The sequence below is a fragment of the Danio aesculapii genome, chromosome 19, assembly GCF_903798145.1.
Source record: "Danio aesculapii chromosome 19, fDanAes4.1, whole genome shotgun sequence".
Lineage (NCBI taxonomy): Eukaryota > Metazoa > Chordata > Actinopteri > Cypriniformes > Danionidae > Danio > Danio aesculapii.
Genome location: NC_079453.1, coordinates 1261086 through 1285259, shown reverse-complemented (window position 1 = coordinate 1285259; position 24174 = coordinate 1261086). Strand labels below are relative to the sequence as shown.

The 24174-nt window shown below is 34.5% G+C and overlaps 1 protein-coding gene across 1 annotated transcript in view; it reads right to left on the bottom strand.

Moving 5' to 3' along the window:
• LOC130246442 (oxysterol-binding protein-related protein 10) overlaps positions 1-24174 on the bottom strand; it is a 43796-nt gene that overhangs the window by 627 nt on the left and 18995 nt on the right. The window contains exons 5-13 of the mRNA XM_056479387.1: positions 22633-22851; positions 18507-18726; positions 12052-12182; positions 11086-11229; positions 8555-9035; positions 6423-6609; positions 5977-6159; positions 3116-3269; positions 1-236 (exon numbers count right to left, since the gene is read on the bottom strand). The exon at positions 1-236 is cut by the window's left edge and continues 627 nt beyond it. Of these exons, the coding sequence (XP_056335362.1) occupies positions 192-236; positions 3116-3269; positions 5977-6159; positions 6423-6609; positions 8555-9035; positions 11086-11229; positions 12052-12182; positions 18507-18726; positions 22633-22851 (1764 nt within the window). The 3' untranslated portion in view covers positions 1-191. The remainder of the gene's footprint in view (positions 237-3115; positions 3270-5976; positions 6160-6422; positions 6610-8554; positions 9036-11085; positions 11230-12051; positions 12183-18506; positions 18727-22632; positions 22852-24174) is intronic.

Sequence of the window (24174 nt, the reverse complement as noted above, 5' to 3'; positions counted from 1 at the left end):
GTTAGATAATCGTGAAAAATAATATCATTTACACAAGTGTATAAAAGGTCTTCTCTAGGTGTCTGTGTTTTCATATATACACATATTGATTTCTGTACAGTATAGCGTGTGATGCATCATTATAGTCCAGCATGTGGCTCCAGATTGTTTTCAGTCCCTGTGTTTGTCCGATCGGCAGTTTGTCATTAATCTCAGTGTGTTTTCCACAGCGGGTTTCTGTAGACCCATCCTTCATCCTGAAGACAGACAAAACATTACATTTCTGATTCATTAAAAAAATATTAACAAATAATATATACATACATATACTCAGTGGTCAAATTGTTAAAACAATTCAAGGGGGATGGTACGAGGGTTGGTGTGGGTTGGTTGTCCTGTAGATACACACACAATGATAACAAAATAGCTCTAATACATTTTTAATTTGAGAAAAAGCTTTTTTTTTTTAAGATAACCACCAATCATTGATTCCTGTGATGCTCTAGAGACAGACGAGTCTCCGCTGAGGCCAGCTTCCAGCCTCCGCCACTGAGACTGCAGCTCTGCACAAGACGTTTGGCCAGCGGAGAAATTAAAATGGTCGTGCCCAACTGAGCCTGGTTTCTCTCAAGGTTTTTTTTCTTCACTTCCGCCATTAGTGAAGTTTTTTTTCCCTCTCCGCTGTCGCCACTGGCTTGCATGGTTCAGGATCTGTAGAGCTGCGCATCGTTGGGTTTGCTCTTCAGTATTTGGACTCTCAGTAGTGATTATTAAACCACACTGAACTGAGCTGAACTGAGCTGAACTTAAACACTACAAACTGAACTACACTGTTCCTATTTACTGTGACCTTTTATGTGAAGCTGCTTTGACACAATCTACATTGTATAAGCGCTATACAAATAAAGGGGAATTGAATTGAATCATTAACTAATCATTAACAATCTTAAGCATCATAAGAAAATCATGAAGTTAAAAGAGACAATTAATTAACTGATAATGTAAGTCTTTGATACCAGCAACTGTTTGATTGACTGAATATAAATTAAACTTACAACACTTTGTTTACCTTAAGTGGCCCAACTACATGAGCGTTTTTATATAAACTGAAATAATATCAGGAAGAATATCTTACAATCAGATTAAATCAACAAAATTCCTCTCGACACAACAAAGATGGCAAAGAAAACAAAACAAAGTTAGCATTTAGATAAATTTACTGTTCATTTATAAATTGTTTAACAAGGTGTAGGAGGCGGCATGAATGCAATTTGTTTAATAATAACAATGTCATGAGATTTGGAACTAAAACCGCCAGTAGGTGGAGTCAAGTCAACGTCTTTGTCACTGAATGATTCATTTAGTGAAGTTTCACAAACTAATTTCGAGAGGAGCACGTGATATGATTGACTGCAGCTGGGCACTCATCTACATTCACTAGTTAGCCAATCAGATTAACCCCAACTCACTATAAGTAGCCTAGCTAGAACTACTCTCTATCTTCGTTTTCCGAAGAAACCCCCATCCACCCCTTCTCCTCCTTTCTTCCTTTACCATGGGGAGCTCTCGAGAACCACCGATCTCGTACTCCCCTCATATGCTCTATGGATCAGGCAGGAGCCCTGGGCTCACCTATCTCCGAGCTCAGGGTTCACTCCCGGGACAGCATGCCAAACCTGCTAACAGTTGTCAAACAATATCTAAGTGTAAACAGTTAAAATTGAGTAGTCTGAACAGCTGATTCATTCACAAATGTCTTACTGAATTAAGGCGTTTTAGAATGACTAAAACAACGTTTCAGATGTTTTACAATGTGTTTAGCCTGCTGGTTTGTCCACTCACACACTTTTATCATCACATGATCTCTTATAACAAAATCACATGACCTTTTTAAATGCGCATACTGGAATTTGTTCAGTAAAAGTGTTTCCAGCGCAGTTTATGCACATCTTTTCTTATTGATTAAAAAGTTTATCCTACTCAGTTATGCGCATATGTTTTTTTTATGTGCATTTTCAAAATGTATGCTCATCTTGGCGTTTCCATCAAGCTTTTTTATGTGCATCTTCAAACATAGCTATTGTCTCATATCAAAGCTCAAGATTCATTCATAAACAAAACACGGTATGGAGATGTAGAGGGGCTGAGCTGTTTGGAAGCATTTTCAAGAAAACGGAGCAACATTTAGACAACAGTGATTCTAAAACATCATCTGTGTTCTGATGTTAGGGATAATAATGACGGTTCATTTTAGAAACAGGGAACCTAGAATCTGCTGTAACTTAGATATTAACGGCAAAACTTGGTCACTAAAGTAAATGTTAGCAAGGCCTGTTAACTGTTTAACAGTGAATATACAACAGCCTAAGTTACACACGCATCAAGCCACCTAAACTGCTCTAAAATGCAGTTATGCATGGCAGGTACAGCATGCATATCTAATATTAAACAACTAAACATCATACTTTCTGTTCTCTTCTTTTCAAAGAATGTAAAAAGTTGCATCTGAGCTGCTCTGTGCACTCAAACGATCACACAAAATGACGCAATGAACTGTATTGCTATTGAGTGTGGCGCCTTATTACAATACTGAGTTCTGATTGGTCAATCGTCGTTGTTTAAATAAGTCATAAATTAACATAAATAGAGAATTTTAATATTTAATTTGCATGGTAAGTTTTACATTACACTCACTGTTGTTAATCTAAAGGGGATGGTAAGAGGGGGTGGTGTTTTTTTGTCATTTTTTTTTCCATAAGGGGGATGCCAACCCTCAATTAGAGCGCTGCATATACTATAGTAAATACTACGTTTCTGAAGCATTTATAGTGAATTAATCTGTTGCTGTGATTCTGTAGTTGCTATGGTAACAAAACAACTATAATATAAAACAAATGACCCAATATAATAGTTTTCTACAACTATAAGGCATACTATACTACAATACACCACAGTTTACTGTAGTAAAACCTAAATTATACTACAGTATTTATTACAGTTTATCAGTTCACTATAGTTAATACTACAGTATGCTGGGTATGTTGTAAAGACAACAATATATAGAGTATAATTCAAAAACACTGTAGTATTTTTCACTTGGGTCTGTTGCAGTAGTATTGATATATGTATTATTCACCTCTTTGCTGAAGTATTTGGGGGTCCAGGGCATGTTGTCTGCAGCTCTCTGTTTCTCCTCTGAGCGCTGGTCCTCCTCCAGCAGATGCTTGTGTTCAGTGGCCAGATCCACGTTTCCTTCCTTCAGCGCTTCAGTCACGTGCTGCCAGAGACGCCTGAGCTCCAAAACACACACATCAGCACAATATCAATATCTTAAAAAAACATACCATATATATATATATATATATATATATATATATATATATATATATATATATATATATATATATATATACACATATATATATATATATATATATATATATATATATATATATATATATATATATATATATATACATACACATATACATATATACATATACATATACACATACAAACATATACACATACATACATATATATATACATATATACATATTTACAACAGTTATACAACAGTTCTGTCTGGTTATTGAATCTGATAGCCGTGTGATATTTTTCCAGTAACAGCACACAAAGGTCTCTTCACCTGTATTACTCCGCCCACATACAGTCAGCAACAAGCAGAGGACACTCTACAGTTTGACAAATATTGCAGCTGTTGGACAACATAATGTACTTTTGAGGCTTTTTTAGTCGAGAATGTAGTTGTTTAGATTGCAACTCTGCAGTTTATATATAAAAATAGAGCCTATTTTAAAATATTTACAATTTCTGAGAGAGCGCGTCGGCAGCCATTAGCCTGCTATACTGAGTAGACCAAAGACGGTTGACGTTTTCATCATTAGAAGATTAAAACAGCCTAATTTCTGACTACAGCTGATCAAATCATTATTAAACTGGTAAGTGATATTCTAAGTCGATCTCTCTCTCTTTTGTATGTTGTAGTGCTGTGTTTATACCATATAATTGTGGATGGGACTCTCATATCAGGATTGTGTGTTGGCAGGAAGAAAAAAGAAATGCCCGCATATGTTTAACGTTTTTCCTTATCGCAAACACAACAGCAATCTGGTAGACATTGCACTGCTTTTTTCGGGCTTAATTATTGTGATATCCTGATTGCCTCAGAGTAGACTGTAACACTGATACTGTAAGGAGATGTCTCTGTAGACTGATGGCATTTCATGCTGTTCAGCCTTGTAATCTTAAAGTGTCAGCAAAATCAGCTGTTTTGACATCACTATAGACATTACGCTAGAGAATCATTCAAACACTAGCTCTAAAGTGACGTTGGTGAATTAGTAACAGCTTCTGCTGTTCTGACGTCAGCTGCAGATGTGAATGAATGGCAGATAAAAGTAGTTCCTCATACGTTTTTAGACTCTCTGTGTTTGATTTTCTTTTTTACACACACAATTGTGCCGTCGAACTGTTGTATAAACGCAATATCACACTTGTAGCAGTGCAATATGGCTGTATGTCAGCACTGGTGGGAGGTGTGCCTTAGCTTCCCACCAGTGCTGACATACAGCCATATCGCACTGCTACAAGTGTGTGATATTGCTCATGTATGTGTAATATATATATATATATATATATATATATATATATATATATATATATATATATATATATATATATATATATATATATATATATATATATATATATTTATATATATATATTTATATATATATATTTATATATATATATATATATATATATATATATATATATATATATATATATATATATATATATATATATATTAGAATTATTAGCCCCCCTGTTTATTTTTTTCCCCAATTTCTGTTTAATGGAGAGCAGATTTCTTCAGCACATTTCTAATCATAATAGTTTTAATAACTCATCTCTAATACCTGATTTCTTTTATCTTTGCCGTGATGACAGTAAATAATATTAGACTATAGAGCTTAAAGTGACATTTAAAGGCTTAACTGGGTTAATTAACTAGGCAAGTTAGAGTAATTAGGCAAATACATAAAACAAATAAGACTTTCTCCAGAAGAAAAAATATTATTACATATTAATACATACTGTGAAAATTTCCTTGCTCTGTTAAACATTATTTGGGAAATATATAAAAAAAAAAAATCAAAAAAGGCGAATAATTCTGACTTCAATTGTAATATATATTAACAATTATGTTTTTTTCCAATTAATGTGTGCCTTAAAAAGGGGTAAAAACTGTTTTGATGCCTTAAATATTAGGAAAATGGTGGTGAAGTATTACTGAAGTTAGAAAAAATGCTAATAATACTTTTATTAAACAAGGATATATAAAATTTATCAAAAGGATATCAAAAATTGATCTATATTTATAATATATCTATATTTATAATATATATCTATATTTATAATATATATATATATATATATATATATATATATATATATATATATATATATATATATATATATATATATATATATATATATATATATATATATATCTTAATGCTTAGCTTGTTAGACTTTACACACCTGAAACTTGTCTATAGCACTTGTTCACTGCTGCTCTTATAGTTGTGTAAATTGCTTCCTTGTCCTCATTTGTAAGTCGCTTTGGATAAAAGCGTCTGCTAAATGACTAAATGTAAATGTAAATATATATATAAACCTTTAAATGAAAGAATTGTGAAAAATGTATGTTCATTTTTTCATAAAACAATCATAAATGTTTCTTGATCATCAAATTAGAGTGAATTCTGGAATATCATGTGACACTGGAAACTGAAGTAATGATGTCCAAAAATGTTCGTCCTTGTTGTTTTATAAACTTTGAATCAACTAAAATAAATGAAACCTTAAGTTATATTCTGATAAAAATCAGCTATTTTAAATTGCACTAATATTTGAGTATTTTACAGTATTTGTGATCGGATAAGAGCAGTGTGTGTCTGTGAGTCTCACCTGGACTCGCGGCGGCTCTGTTTCTCCACGGGTCGAATCCTCTTCCTGATGACGGGCAGTTTTGTAGTGTCGATGACTTTGGTTTCTCCGCTGCTGTATGTGAACTCCAGCGTCCCGTTCCACTCGCCCTGAGCTTTACACACCACCGTCCCGCTGGAGTTCTGCTTCACTTCTGCGCTCACCCTGAAACACAGACTCACCATCATCATTTCTGAATACTTATCTTTGATATTAGCATGAAGCACTTCACTGTTACTAATTTATTGTTAAAAAAGATGTAGTTTTTTAACCAGACATTTAAAAAGAACTTAGTTTAGAGCAGTAATCATAATACTGTAATACTGTCATATTTTTAGCCAAGCTTATCATACCATCAGAATCTTATACCGGCCCATGCATACTCTGCAGTGATGTTTATAATCATGATGTGTTAAAGCTTGATTGACCTGTGCAGTTTCCCGCCGTAGAAGGGTTTGGTGTGGAAGGTGACGCTGGCCGAGTATCCGCTCTTGGCGCAGCTGATGGTGGCCTTTCCGCCGAGCTCCACCCAGGGCACAGTGAGGATGGAGCGGGCGAACGCGCTGGGGAAAGTGAACACGTACTCCTCGCCATGATCCCGCAGGTACAACACACCTGAGGAGGAAACACTACACACATTCAGCTTCACATCTGACCATCCCGTGATGCATGTCAGTGAGGAAATAACCACATAATCTGCTCTTATATGTGCTTGTGTTCATAATTACATACGCTGCAAATTATAAATTCCAATCATTTCTAATATGTGAGATGAATATTTTTGTGGCTCAGAATAAATGAATGTTTTTACTAGTGCTTTTATTTAAACTTATGCTTAATTGTGAACTAATTAACCATTAATTAATGCATTACTTTGGACCCTTAATCTAAAGTGTTACCATATGTTTTAGTATGACGGATGTTAATTAGTGCGATCAGAAGTGTATGCAAATATTCACATTTTAATTATAATAATAAATATATTTAAACATATTAGTAATATTTAAACTATATATTTGATGATGTTTGTACATGCTAAATGTTAAAGTTAATTGAATTTATCTTAATTTATCTTGAAAATCATTGTAGTGAAATAAAATAACAGTACAGACTGACATTAGATGACTCCACTGTTGGTTTTTTATGATATTTAAAATGCAAATACATGCAGTTATTATTGTTATTATTATAATAACTTAATATATTACTCTTATGAATAATAATACTAGAATTCTCTTAATTTTAAGTGGCTCATCTGACCTCACTGCAACTTTTCACTTTAGAAATAAAAACAGCATTTGTTTAAGTTGAGACCAGAATACTAAATAAATGTAATAATAACCAATATAATTTCACTGATAAGATATGAGCATATAGTTTTAAGAAACTAGACGATTCAGCCTCTAATTTCACAAATGTTGAAGTACACAAGTGCATACAGATGTTATATTAGCATGTAATACTTAGAATAAAAATAAAATCAATAAAATCACAATGTCTGTGGCTAAAATTATAAGAGTTGTAACTTTAACTAAACCTTTTATTTGACCTTTTATTTCAGTACAAAAAAGTTGATGTTAAAAAAAGAATCGTTAAAATAAAAAAAACACTGTGAAGACAAAAACAAGAAAAAGATCTCGCTCTTTAAAATGTACAGTTAAAGTCAGAATTATTTTTTTTTCTTTTTGAAATATTTCCCTAATTATGTTGAACAGAGCAACGAAATTTTCACAGTAATTTCTGATAATATTTTTTCTTCTGGAGAAAGTCTTATTTGTTTTATTTCGGCTAGAATAAAAGCAGTTTTGAACCCAATTTAAGCTCAATATTATTAGCCCCTTTAAGATAATTTGTTTTAGATAGTCAACAGAACAAACCATCATTATACAATGACTTACCTAATACCCCTAACCTGCCTAGTTAACCTAATTAACCTAGTTAAGCCTTTAAATGTCACTTTAAGCTGAATACTAGTGTCTTGAAGAATATCTAGTCGTATATTATGTGCTCTCATCATGGCAAAGAGAAAATAAATCAGTTATTAGAGATGAATTATTAAAACTATTATGATTAGAAATGTGTTGAAAAAATAAACCGGGGGGCTAATAATTCTGACTTCAACTGTACTGTTTAATTCAATATAGTACTTACCTTTACACTGTTATTAAATTCAGAAAAAAACAAGTGGAAAATTATTTCTAAACCAAATTTCCAAATTTCTAAACAAAAAGTTCAGACAAAATAGAAAATAAATGTAATAAAGTCCAACATAAATTCACAGATAAAATGTATAATTGTAAGAACATTACATTTAATAATAATAATGATAATAAAAACAATACGATTTAAAGGAATAAAATCACAATGTTTAATTTAAACCTTTTTTATTTCATTACAAAAAATAAAAAATTAAAAGAAAAGATTATTTCAAAATTTCATGTTTAATGTACTACTTACTTACCTTTTCACAGTTATTAAACGAAAATGATTAATATTCAGAATATTATTTTTAGACAAAATTCAAAAATAATCAATAATAGATAAAGCGAGCCTCACCCACCTTCTCCCACCATGGAGACTCCGACAGACATGCCCATGAACTTGCTCTTGGTCCAGACGTGTGTGTTGACACACATCCCTCTCTCCACACACTCACAGTAAAACGCAGACACCGGAGGATGATGGGAAACCTGCTCCGCCACAAAATGCACCCTGTAACAATCTGACTCCGCCCCCACACCCTCCTGATCGGCCGTCTCCTTGGGCCCTGCCCCTGGAGTCCTCAGAGGGTGGACTCTGTCTGGAGGCACCGCCCACGAGCAGCGGAAGGTCTCGCCCAGCACCGGGTTGTAGGGTTTTTTGGCAACGGCTCCTTTGCGTCCTTCATGGAAGGCAGTCATGTAATACTCCACGAATCGCACCATCCGCTCCTCCGCCGTGACGCCAGCAGAGATGGACAGAAACAGATCCGGGTGAGCCATAAAGTTCGCATACATCTCCAGCAGCGAGCGCTTCTCCAGGATAAATGTAGGAAGAACAACCTGCGCAAAAACACACACAGAAGTTAATCTAAAAAAACATACTATAGTAATTTTTAAGCATCCTATAGTAAAGTGTATTATAAAGTCTATATAAGATTTACAACACGTTGTTTATGAATGCTCCAGCATACTAAAATATAGACTAATCAACTGTAATAAATACTGTAGTACGCTTTATTTATTTCACTACAGTAAACTGTGGTGAGTTGTAGTGTAATATACTCTTCAGTTGTGGAAAACGACATGTTCGGGTCATTTGTTTATAGTATTATAGTTGTTTTACCATAGCAACTACAGAATCACCACAACTGATTAATTCAAGTGTTTTACTAAACCTCTTGTGTAACCATAGCAACTATAGGATCATCACAACAGATTAATTCAAATACTTTACTAAACTTCTAGTGTTACCATAGCAACTATAGGATCATCACAACAGATTAATTCAAATACTTTACTAAACTTCTAGTGTTACCATAGCAACTATAGGATCATCACAACAGATTAATTCAAATACTTTACTAAACTTCTAGTGTTACCATAGCAACTATAGGATCATCACAACAGATTAATTCAAATACTTTACTAAACTTCTAGTGTTACCATAGCAACTATAGGATCATCACAACAGATTAATTCAAATACTTTACTAAACTTCTAGTGTTATCATAGCAACTGTAGAATCACTACAACTGACTATTTCAAGTACTTTACTATAGTAGTTGTTACCATAGCATCTATAGAATCACCACAACAGATTAATTACAATAATTTACTATAGTTGTTACCATAGCAACCGTAGAATCACCACAACAAATTATTTCAAGTACTTAACTATAGTTGCTGTCTTACCATAGCAACTGTAGAATCACCACAACAAATTAATTCAAATAATTTACTATAGTTGTTACCATAGCAACTGTAGAATCACCACAACAAATTATTTCAAGTACTTTACTATAGTTGCTGTGTTACCATAGCAACTGTAGAATCACCACAACAGATTAATTCAAATAATTTACTATAGTTGTTACCATAGCAACTGTAGAATCACCACAACAAATTATTTCAATTACTTTACTATAGTTGTTGTGTTGCCATAGCAACTGTAGAATCACCATATCAGATTCATTCAAATACTTAACTAGTTCTTGTGTTACCCTAGCAACTGTAGAATCACCACAACAGATTCATTCAAATACTTTACTAGTTCTTGTGTTCCCAAAGCAACTGTAGAATCACCACAACAGATTCATTCAAATACTTAACTAGTTGTTGTGTTACCATAGCAACTGTAGAATCACCACAACAGATTCATTCAAATACTTAACTAGTTGTTGTGTTACCATAGCAACTGTAGAATCACCACAACAGATCTAATCAAATACTTTACTAGTTCTTGTGTTACCATAGCAACTGTAGAATCATACCAACCAATTAATCCAAGTCATTTGCTTTAGTATGGCTCAGCATGTAACCAATACTATAGTAATGGTAATAGTGGTTTTGAAGCACATTATATTAAAATGTATTATACTATATATAATATTTACAACACTTTGTTAATGAATGCTCCAGCATACTGTAGTATTAACAATAGTAAACTGACAAAGTGTAATAAATTCTGTAGTATACCTTAGTGTACTGCAGTGTAATACACACTATAGTTGTGGAACTTACAGTACTGGATCAATTGTTTATATTATTGTAGCTGTTGTTCCCACAGAAACTACAGAATCAATTTAATGCTGTACAGTAGTATAATTCAAAAATACTATAATGTTTACTATAAATGACAATATTATTTTTTCCTGTGGGAATTTGGGGTTTCATTCTGCTAATAATTTCTCTAGGATTAAAAATCTAATTATTTAGTGACATCATTTCTCAGACTATACAATTAACAGACCTTATTCATTAAAGCTCTGTTATGGATGATAACTGAGGTTTAGCGCATTGTGAAAGCCCTTAAAGACACTGTCACGTAAAGCGAAAGGGTGGTATAATCTGATTGTGCTGTTGTTTCTGGGATGTGTGTTGTGATCTTCACCCGTGTGAGGTCCATGCCCAGTTTGAGCTGAGACAGCAGATGCAGAATGACACTCCGCTGCTCCTCCAGAACTCCCAAATCCTCCTCAGTGTTATCATCTGAATCCAACACCTCCTCATCAGGAGAAATCAGCTCCATCCCATCCTGCAGCCAAACACACGAATCAATTACACACTCTAGGACAAATACACCATTTAAAAAAATACACATTTATTTTTATGTAATAAAATAAGAATAAAACTATTATATTTAATTTCATTGTATTTTTTACTTGTAATTTTGAGCTTTATTTCAAAGCAGACAATATAGATTATCATATATTTCTACTAAATAAATATATTTATTTAGTAATACTAATATATTTCTATATAATCCAATGCAACGATAGTTTATTTGTCTAAAAATCTCATCAGATATATTTATAACAAGAATGATTTGAGGACATATCAAAAGATTAAGGCCCCAAAAAATCATAATTTATTGCCATTTGAAATATGTAGACTTCTATAATATCCTTCAACAAAATAAAATGGTGCTTTATAACAAAGAATAATAATAAGAATAATTTAAACCACATTGAACTGATCTAAACTGAACTAAACTCTCTTACTAGAACTTCCATGTTAAGCTGCATTCACATATATATACACATATATAAATAAACATGAATTAAATTGATATATATTTATATAGCATTGATATATTATGATTCTGTGGCACTGCAGATTGTAGTATTGATGCTAAAAATACAGCTTTACATTGCAGCTATTTAATAAAATGACATTAAATAAATTAAATTACATTCTACTATGAATTCACAAAGAAAAAACTATTGGAATTTTAATGTTATCTCACAATAATATTGTTTATTAGTCACATAAAACAACCGTAATAAGCATACAGGACTTCTTTCAAAAATCTTTCCACAAGCTTAATGTTAATGGTCATTAATAGTCAAGGTTTTACCTCAGTGTTCTGCAGAAGGCTTTTCTTCCTGAAGGAGGGCGAGGGCTCTGTGGAGCACAGGTTTGCAGCGCCACCATTCCTCAGAAGTTCTCCTGAAGGCGACTTTGGGACGGTCCATACAGGAGCATTATCTGCGGGAATGAAGAGCACATGACCCGCGGTCAGCAGTCACACATGACGTCAAACCCAAAATCAGATCAATCAGTCCATCAGCGCTGATCATCCTGCTGAAAACACAGAGGACACCAGCCTGATACCCAAATACAACACAACTGTGGAGGAAAACAATCAGCCAAAACATATCAGGCTGGTTACAGCGGTATTTTCAGCACACCCACATGATACAATACTGTAGTCATTTACAGTAAATACTAGTGTTTTTGAACCATACTAAAGTAACATACTGGATTTCATTTGTTGTGCTGATTCTATAGTTGCTATGGTAACAAGAATTATAGTAACATACTTGAACTAATCTGTTGTGGTGATTCTATAGTTGCTATGGTAACAAGAACTATATTCAAGTGCTTGAATTAATCTAATGAGGTGATTCTATAGTTGCTATGGTAACAAGAACTATAGTAACGTCCTTGAACTAATCGTTTGTGGTGATTCTATAGTTGCTATGGTAACAACAACTATAGTAACGTACTTGAACGAATCTGTTATGGTGATTCTATAGTTGCTATAGTAACAAGGTATATGAATGAATCTGTTGTGGTGATTCTTTAGTTGCTATGGTAACAAGAACTATAGTAAGGTACTTGAAAGAGTCTGTTGTGGTGAATCTTTAGTTGCTATGGTAACAACAACTTTAGTATAGTGCTTGAATGAATCAGTTGAGGTAATTTTATAGTTGCTATGGTAACAAAACAACTATAATAACGTACTTGAATTAATCTGTTGTGGTGATTCTATAGTTGCTATGGTAACAACAACTATAGTAACATACTTGAATTAATCGGTTGTGGTGATTCTACAGTTGCTAAGGTAACAAGAACTATAGTCAAGTACTGGAATGAATCTGTTGTGGTGATTCTATAGTTGCTATGGTAACACAACAACTATAGTAAAGTACTTGAATTAATCTGTTGTGGTGATTCTACAGTTGCTATGGTAACAAGAAATATAGTCAAGTACTTGAATAAGTCTGTTGTGGTGATTTTATGGTTGCTATGGTAACAGCAACTATTGTCAAGCACTTGAATGAATCTGTTGTGATGACTACAGTTGCTATGGTAACAAAACAACTATAGTAACGTAGTTGAATTAATCTGTTGTTGTGATTCTATAGTTGCTATGGTAACACAACAACTTTAGTAATATAAACAAATGACCCACTACTGTACTACAACTGTAGGGTATATTATACTAAATAAAAACTAAAGTATACCACAGTATTTATCACAGTTTATCTAATAGTTAATACTACAAATGTAAATACTATAACACATACAGTGTAATACAGTGTACTATAGTATGGATAATAAACACTGTAGAATTTATTTTAAATTACTATAGTATTTTTTTCATGTGGGGGGCACCTTTCAATACAAACAGCACATGCTGCTTTGCCCTCCATATGAAGAACTCTGCAGATATTTAACATCAATATAAATAATGATATTGGTTGCATTGAAAACAGAGAGTCTGGCAGCAGTTCAGTGTGTTTTGAAAGGGTCTTTAAGCTCTTTTAGAGATGCAGAAACAGTTTATAAATTGGTTTCATTGCATAAATTGGCATGATCAATGCATCATCAGGGCTGGATGAACTTGGCATCTGTTCTCATAATATTTCTGATCAGCAGATGTCACGTTTATCCATTACTTTCAGCCATGTACAACCTATCACAGAACTGAGATATGAATATAATCTGTCTCTGAGACTTTTTGTATTAAAAAAAAAATCTAAATATATTGTGGCCCTTAAAGCTTTAGATAACTTATGTTTAGGTAGTTATGACTTTAGGTCTAGGGATAATATAGTACTACTAATATGTACTATTCTTGTAGCAGTTAATGAAAAAAATATTCACTATGACCATCTGCTTGTTGTTTTTTAATCCAAAATACACTGCACTTAAATGTACAGATTTTATTATATGTAGTCGCATGAATACAAAATAAATAAAACTAAACTGACCTCCCTAACAAAATGTATAAAATTAATCTCAGCGTGCACGAGATAAAGGCTAAATAGACTCTTCAGAAGTCATCTGGCCTTATAAAACTGACATCAAATCTCTTGTGGTGACTATTTACAGTATTCAACAATTTAACCAAGACACTAGATAGATTTACTAACATCTTCTCCAGTTTAAATAGAAAACATATGCAGAAAATATGCAGAGCAAAACTCACCACATCAGCTCTACATTTGACAACATCCAGCATCACTTTGAATGAATAACAGTAATATAAATAAAGACAGCTGTAGTAGAACGCATCCAACAGACCATGCAGAAAAACAATCATGCACAGATCAGAACAGAACCACGTTTAGAGTTCTGATTGATCATTGTGATGAGAAACAAACAGATCATGCCATAAAACCAAACAAAACACTGAATGTGTATTTACCTGATTGGTGTTTCCCTCTTGTTAGGAACTGCAGCCCTGCTTATGTCAGAGAACCGCCCATTCACAGCCCCGCCCACTCTCAACACCATCCACTCACAGCTCCACCCCTATTAGATACACACCCGCTCACAGTCTGGCCCCTAGTTGAGCCATGCCCACTCTTGACACATCCACTCATAGCTCCGCCCCTATTAGATCCACACCCACTCACAGTCCCACCCCCTATAGAGCCATGCCCAGCCTTAACACCATGCAGTCACAGCTCCGCCCATGTTAGATCCACGCCAACTCACAGTCCCACCCCCTAGTACAGCCACGCCCACTCTTAACACCATGCAGTCACAGCTGCACCCATGTTAGATCCACGCCCACTCACAGTCCCACCCCCTAGTAGAGCCACGACCACTCTTAACACCATGCTGTCACAGCTCCACCCATGTTAGATCTCACCCACTCACAGTCCCACCCCCTAGTACAGCACTGCCCACTCAACACCATCCACTCATAGCTCCACCCATGTTAAATCTCCGCCCACTCTGTCCCACCCCCTAGTACACCCACGCCCACTCTTAACACCATGCAGTCACAGCTGCACCCATGTTAGATCCACGCCCACTCACAGTCCCACCCCCTAGTAGAGCCACGACCACTCTTAACACCATGCTGTCACAGCTCCACCCATGTTAGATCTCACCCACTCACAGTCCCACCCCCTAGTACAGCAATGCCCACTCAACACCATCCACTCATAGCTCCACCCATGTTAAATCTCCGCCCACTCTGTCCCACCCCCTAGTACACCCACGCCCACTCTTAACACCATGCAGTCACAGCTGCACCCATGTTAGATCCACGCCCACTCACAGCCCCACCCCCTAGTAGAGCCACGCCCACTCTTAACACCATGCTGTCACAGCTCCACCCATGTTAGATCCACGCAAACTCACAGTCCCACCCCCTAGTAGAGCCACGCCCACTCTTAACACCATGCAGTCACAGCTCCACCCATGTTAGATCCACACCCACTCACAGTCCCACCCCCTAGTACAGCACTGCCCACTCAACACCATCCACTCACAGCTCCACCCATGTTAGATCTCCGCCCACTCAGTCCCACCCCAGTAAAGCCACACCCACTCTTAACACCATGCAGTCACAGCTCCTCCTCTATTAGATCCACACCCACTCACAGTCCCGCCCCCTAATAGAAACCCACCCATTCACAATGCAGAGCAGTAAATGGGTCACAAATGTCATATCATTTTTAGTGTGCTAGAGTGCTGCCCTTTCACAACAACACCCACTCACAGCCCCGCCCCTACTAGTGCCTCGCCCTCTCAGAGTCCTGCCCTTAAAAGAGACTCCCACACCAAATAGCCTTGCCCAGTCAAGCATCAAGTGTGAGTGATTTACATGTTAAGTCAATGTTAAGTCAACACCGTGAATAGACATCCTGCGGCTCGATACACGTGAATGAGGCTGCACGAATGACGCGATTTGTGCAAATGAGGCAGCGCGAGATGGTTAGCGTGCATATCGCACATTTCACACAAATCACTCGAGTAGGAAAATCTGAACTTCAGCGTTAACCAATCAGGACCTTTCTCTTGAAGGGCGTGATTATGACGTAGCGCCTGTTGTTGGTTTCCTGAGGGGAAAATCGTCTTGCCGACACCGGACAACAGCTCATCAAACTGGGCTCGGATCAGTCGGAAGCACCGCTGAAAGCCTCCATCATCCAGGTACAGATTCTGAAGGAGTTGATGACCTCACAGAGCTGTTACACCCGGCGCCAAATGAATATACGCTATTTTTCAGCCTTCCTAAAGCACATAATGCACAGCTACTATCTCAATGACCTCCATGTTAGCCTTTTAACATGAAGCCCTGCCCATGATGCGAATCTGCGACTATTGTGAAATGAATTTGATGCGTAAATGAAGCGGATTTAACGTGCGAATGAAGCGAGTAAACTCAAAATGTTTACGTACTCGCGAATACCGTGATTTATCCGCGCGTGCCGCGTCTGGTGTGAACATAGCATCACACTATTTTTTTTCCATTGTGGAGTTTTTCCTTGTATTGTAATTTAGCTAATAGGATTGTAAAATATTTAGTTGTACTCTCCCATTCTCTGTGCTCTAAGTTTACCCATGACGCGATGACGCCTTCAGCTACTGAGAAATCCGGAAATGTGAAAGGGTCTATAGTAGGGTTGGGCGATGTTGACTAATTTGGCATCGTACGATGTCTAATGTGAAACATCGCGATGGATGATGGCATCGTCGTCATAGGCGGCGGTGAATTAATTATTTATGAATAATTATTTAATTCATAACGAATTATTTGTCGTCAACCATTTCAACTACCTGACCCACATGGTCTTAGTTTTACCCATCACCAAATCATAAATAAATAAAGATAAGCTACAAACAAATGACCAGCTGTCAGTCACTTTTTCTGCAGGACTCTGGCATGAATAGGCAGAGTGATCTGTGGCGTTATAATGGCGTCCACAATCTTGGATGGTTTAAAAGTTGCACAACCAACAGGAACCAACCAACAGTATCTGAGGTTTACACTAAAATTACTAAGTACAAGCGTGAAAGTGAAAGATTGAAGCAGTGTACTGACCCACTGACTGCCTGGACCTGCTGTCTTGAGCACATGACAGTGTGTGTGTGGTCACATGATGTGCGTTCTCAGCGGTATAGTGTGGAAGGAGGGCTTATCAGAAATACTAGGTGAACACCAGTGTGGATGTGGATCGTTTTCGTTCTTTCGCCATTTTAAATCTAAGACGTGTTAGTGTAAACGGGGCCGTGTGTATTTTTCGATGGGGGCGGAGTGGAGGATTGCGATGTCGGCTCAGCATCGTGATGTCTATCGGCCATCTGCGATGGACGATGGCATCGTCTATCAACCCAACCCTAGTTTATAGCCGTGCTCCAGCCAAGAGTCCACACAATTCACAACACCAGCCACTCACAGCCCCACCCTAGCCAAAACTCCACCCATCCATAGCCACACCCCCCTTATAAATATAGCCAGCCCACAACAGAGCTCAGCCAGAGATTAAAGGTGTCCGAACTCAGGATTTTTAATTTCATTTCATTCATTTCCAGAACACTCGGAGCAATCGGCTTCAGTCCATTTTCACCTCAATGTGAAGCAGTCAAGGCAAGAGAAGAACAAGCTCTTTTTGCTCTCGGAGAAAAGAGAAAATACTTTACAAAACTGAAGAAACAGCATTAAACCGGCTGAAATGAAAGAGTTCTCATTAAAGAAAAGGAAACAGAACCTGAGATCTGCAGAACAGCATTCAGAAATCATAAAAAATACAACATTCAGGTCAGTCTTTGAGCTCTCAAGTCCGAAAGACTCCAACGTGTCCAGTGGCATCGGAGAGTTCGCTCTTGAATCAACATTAAACAAAAATATCAACCAAAACGCAGAAACGTAAAATCAAAAATAAAAGCACGTGGAGCACCTGAGTCCATGTCAGGGTCGATCTGAACGCTTGGATCCACCACAATGGGTTGGAGGCACCTGTGTGTTTCTTTGGCATGTGGTTCATCCAGCATTGAAAAGCAGATTCCCAACACTCACACTGATCATGCATTAAGGGGACGCTAAAACCAAACGCACAAATACAAATGACACAATCAGGCACGGAACTGAATGAACAAACCAAGAGCGGAAATACAGATGAGCTCACACAAACGGTGAACATGCATGCGAAACAGCCCTTCAACAGCATTTATTGCACACGTTAATCTGCATGGGCCCCGTGAGGTAGGGGCAGGGGCCGCAGTCGAGCTCTGAGCCCTGATCTTTGGCCGCGTCGCTCTGCTGGCTGTCCGCATTGGACTCACCGCGGTTGTGAGCGGCTGGAGCGCTGCTGCTGCTGCTGTTGTTGTGTCCGGCGCTCTGCTGTAATATAGTCAGGCATTCTCCGAGGCAGCTCAGCGTGGCTGCAGACGTGGCCTTCAGCAGCAGCAGGTCCTGATCCAGACACGAGACGGACCCCCGCGTCGGCAGACACTCGATGGACTGCACCAGACTCTTCTGCTGGCCCTCAGCCTGGCTCATGACCTGCACAAAACACACCGTTATCATCAGTTCACAGCAAATACGGAGTTAAAGACTTTGAAATGCGCATGGGCGTCTCATTGGCGTAGCACGATCGCCTCACAGCAAGAAGGTCGCTGGTTCGAGCCTCAGCTGGGTCAGTTGGCATTTCTGTGTGGAGTTTGCATGTTCTCCCCGTGTTGGCATGGGTTTCCTCCAGTTTCCCCCAAACACATGGGGTATAGGTGAATTGGGTAAGCTAAATTGAGTGTGTATGGGTGTTTCCCAGTGATGGGTTGCAGCTAGAAGGGCATCCGCTGCGTAAAACATATGCTGGATAAGTTGGTGGTTCATTCCACTGTGGCGACCTCTGAAATAGAGAGGGTGGGTTTTATTTTTATTTTTTAAATAATTTTAACCTCAATATTATTATTTTTTTTATAATTTTAACCTCAATATTATATATTTTTTTATAATTTTAACCTCAATATAATTATTATTTTTATAATTTTAACCTCAATATTATAATTTTTTTTTATAATTTTAACCTTAATATAATTATTTTTTTTATAATTTTAACCTCAATATTATAATTTTTTAATTTATAATTTTAACCTCAATATTATTATTATTATTTTTTTATAATTTTAACCTTAATATTATAATTTTTTTTTTATAATTTTAACCTCAATATTATTATTATTTTTATTTTTATATAATTTTAACCTTAATATTATAAAAAATATATATAATTTTAACCTCAATATTATTATTTTTTTTTTATATATAATTTTACCCTTAATAGTATAAAAAAAAATTATAATTTTAACCCCAATATAAATATTATTATTTTTTTTTTATAATTTTAACCTTAATATTATAATTTTTTTAATATAATTTTAACCTCAATATTATTATTTTTTTTTATAATTTTAACCTCAATATTATAATTTTTTTAATATAATTTTAACCTCAATATTATTATTATTATTTTTTAATAATTTTAACCTCAATATTATTATTATTATTTTTTTATAATTTTAACCTCAATATTATTATTTTTTTATATATAATTTTAACCTCAATATTATTATTATTATTTTTTAATAATTTTAACCTCAATATTATTATTTTTTTATATATATAATTTTAACCTCAATATTATTATTATTATTTTTTTATAATTTTAACCTCAATATTATTATTTTTTTATATATAATTTTAACCTCAATATTATTATTATTATTTTTTTATAATTTTAACCTCAATATTATTATTTTTTTATATATAATTTTAACCTCAATATTATTATTATTATTTTTTAATAATTTTAACCTCAATATTATTATTTTTTTATATATATAATTTTAACCTCAATATTATTATTATTATTTTTTTATAATTTTAACCTTAATATTATAATTTTTTTTTTAATAATTTTAACCTCAATATTATTATTATTATTATTATTTTTTTATATAATTTTAACCTTAATATTATAAAAAAAAATTATAATTTTAACCTCAATATAAATATTATTATTTTTTTTTTTTATAATTTTAACCTTAATATTATTATTTTTTTTATAATTTTAACCTTAATATAATTATTATTTTTATAATTTTAACCTCAATATTATTATTTTTTTTATAATTTTAACCTCAATATTATTATTATTTTTTTTAATAATTTTAACCTCAATATTATTATTATTTTTTTAATAATTTTAACCTCAATATAATTATTATTTTTTTAATAATTTTAACCTCAATATTATTATTATTTTTTTTTATAATTTTAACCTCAATATTATTATTATTTTTATAATTTTAACCTCAATATTATTATTATTTTTTTTATAATTTTAACCTCAATATTATTATTTTTTTTATAATTTTAACCTCAATATTATTATTATTATTATTATTTTATAATTTTAACCTTAATATTATTATTATTTTTTTTAATAATTTTAACCTTAATATAATTATTATTTTTATAATTTTAACCTCAATATTATTATTTTTTTTATAATTTTAACCTCAATATTATTATTATTTTTTTTAATAATTTTAACCTCAATATTATTATTATTTTTTTAATAATTTTAACCTCAATATAATTATTATTTTTTTAATAATTTTAACCTCAATATTATTATTATTTTTTTTTATAATTTTAACCTCAATATTATTATTATTTTTATAATTTTAACCTCAATATTATTATTATTTTTTTTATAATTTTAACCTCAATATTATTATTTTTTTTATAATTTTAACCTCAATATTATTATTATTATTATTATTTTATAATTTTAACCTTAATATTATAATTTTTTAAAATAATTTTAACCTCAATATTATTATTATTATTTTTTTAATATAATTTTAACCTCAATATTATTATTATTTTTTTTTATTATAATTTTAACCTTAATATTATTTTTTTTTATAATTTTAACCTCAATATTATTATTTTTTTAATATAATTTTAACCTTAATATTATACTTTTTTTCATAATTTTAACCTCAATATTATTATTATTATTTTTTTTATATAATTTTAACCTTAATATTATTTTTTATATATATATATATATATATATATATATATATATATATATATAATTTTAACCTCAATATTATTATTATTTCTTTTTTAAAATAATTTTAAGCTCAATATTATTAGTTCCCTAGTTTAACTCGTCTCCAGAACAAACCACTGTTATACAATGACTTGCCTAATTACCCTAACCTTACCCTAATTACCCTAGTGAAGCCTTTAAATGTGACTTTAAGCTGAATACTAGTGTCTTGAAGAATATCTACACTAATATTATTTACTGTCATCATGACGAAGAGAAATCAATTATTAGAGATGAGTTATTAAAACTATTATGATTAGAGATGTGCTGGAGAAATCTTCTCTCAGTGTTTGGCGAACGCATGAATGTGTTCTGCTGTGCTCTGCAGCTTCTCTTTTCTTGAGCGCGAGTGTATGTGTGTGTCTCCTCATCTGAAGTGTGTCAGTTTGATCTGTGGGTCTTTATTTCTGTGCCAGAACATCATTAGAGAATTAAAGTCTTGCGTCAGCTGAAACATCATTACCTCGTCTGTCACATGATCACCAGAGCAGCCTTCAAACCAAGCTTCAGTGCTGTCGTTCAGACCCTGTGTGTGTGTAGTATGTGTGAGTATTATGTATGTGCACATCTGTGTGTGTGCACATTCTGTATGTGTGTGTGCAGTATGTGTCTGTGCATTATATGTGTGGTGTGTGTGTACCATCTATGTTTGTGTATGTACATAATGTGTGTGTGTGCACATTCTGTATGAGTTTGTGCAATATTTATGTGTAGTGTGTGTTTAGTATGCGTGTTTATCATATGTGTGTTTGTAGTGTGTGTGTGTGTGTGTGTATTATGCATGTTTAGTATGTGTGTAGTAGTATGTGTGTGTGTGCATTATATATATTTAATATATATGTGTGAGTGTGTGTGTGTGTGTGTACCATCTTTGTGTGTGCACATTCTGTATGTGTGTGTGTGCATTATTTATGTGTAGTGTGTGTTTAGTTTGTGTGTTCATTATATGTGTGTTTGTAGTGTGTGTGTGTGTGCATTATGCATGTTTAGTATGTGTGTGTGGTATGTGTTTGCACTATGTGTGTGTGTGTAGTATGTGTGTGTGCATTATGCATGTTTAGTATGTGTGTGTGGTATGTGTGTGTGTAGTATGTGTGTGTGCATTATGCATGTTTAGTATGCGAGTGTTCAGTATATGTGTGTGTACCGTCTTTGTGTGTGCACATAGTGTGTGTACCATCTATATGTGCGTGTGTGTATATTATGTATGTGTGCTTTATGAACAAGCAGTGTGTGTGTGTGTGTGTGTGTGTGTGTGTGTGCAGTATGTATGTGTGTCTGACCTCTTTGACCTCCAGCAGGCGCTCTGGGTACTGGTCTTTGGCACGGCGGGCAGCAGCGGGTGATTTGTGGTGTGTGATGGTGACGATGTTGCTGGAAGGCCCGTGATGAGGAAGATGATGAGGAGGAGGAAGATGAGGAAGATGTCTCTGAGACGCCGGAGAGGAAGACGGAGGAAGGTGAGGAAGAAGAGAGAAGCTTCGCGTCCGGCCTGATGAACCCTGAAACACACACACACACAGATATTCAACACGTACAGTACTGTGCAAATGTTTTAGTCCAACATTAAATCTGTTGTTTTACTGATGGTATAATGCAGTGTTTCCCAACCCTGTTCCTGAAGGCACACCAACAGTACATATTTTGGATGTCTCCCTTATCTGACCCATTCATTTAAGGTTTTTGAGTCTCTTCTGATGTTCTGATGAGTTGATTCAGGTGTGTTTGATTAGGGAGAGGTTGAATATGTGTACTGTTGGTGTGCCTTCAGGAACAGGGTTGGGAAACACTGGTATAATGGATATACAGTTGAAACCTGTTCAAAAGGTTTAATCTGGATAAATTTGATCTGGATTTAGTAATCCTTTTCTTGTGATCTGTGATCACGTAATCCAGCTTACTTTTGGAGCCAGTTTTTCAAAGCAACATCAGATTGGATCAATCTGATCCGGATAGGAACTTTTCAGGATCACTAAATCTGGATAACCAGTGCTCAAACAGGATAGGAAATCCCAATGTAGATCTATAGATACGTAAATAGCAATAAGTAGCCAGTGTGGGGTCAATATAACTTTATATTTATTTGAAATGAAGACACACACATTTAAAAAACAGATATAAACAAGAAAACCCCATCCTCTTTCAGCAGTCTCCTCATCTGAGACCTACAACACAAACACTGTACATTGAGGATATTTATAACGAGTTTCAAATATAGATGTATTGAATTAAAAAAAGAGACTTAATGTCTAAAACTCCGCAATAATTTCAGACTGCCTCATCTGATGTGGAGAGGCCAGCTTGTCTGAGCGTAGCCTTTAGGAGGCGGATCTCATGTCTGGCTTTGGTTTGCTGCAGTTTGGTCAGAGTCAGTTGTTCCTCTGCTAGATGAAGCTGTGCTTCTCCCCTTTCAGCCTCTATTTGCAATTGTTGAAAGTTTTTTAATAATCAGGGATTGCCATTCTTTCATCGAATCATCGTATCATCATATATTAATTAGTGACAGAATAAGATGTAGTGTTTTTGGTCAATTTTGACCGCTGTTTGGGGGATTATTTTATGAGGCCAAACTCTTTCTACTTTGCTGTAGGCCTATAGTGAAAGGCCGAATACGTTAAAGCCTACTTAATCACTGTAGCCTGACGGATGAACAAATACAAATAAAACCTTATGAATAAATAGGATATCTTGTAAGATACTGCATGATCCAAGTATAGTATTATTTCATACATCTTTGAAGTTTTCATTACATTTTGGGCATGAAATCCACACTAAATCCACCCTTCTGATGGGATCAGTTTAATCCAGATGTTTGGGATCAAAGC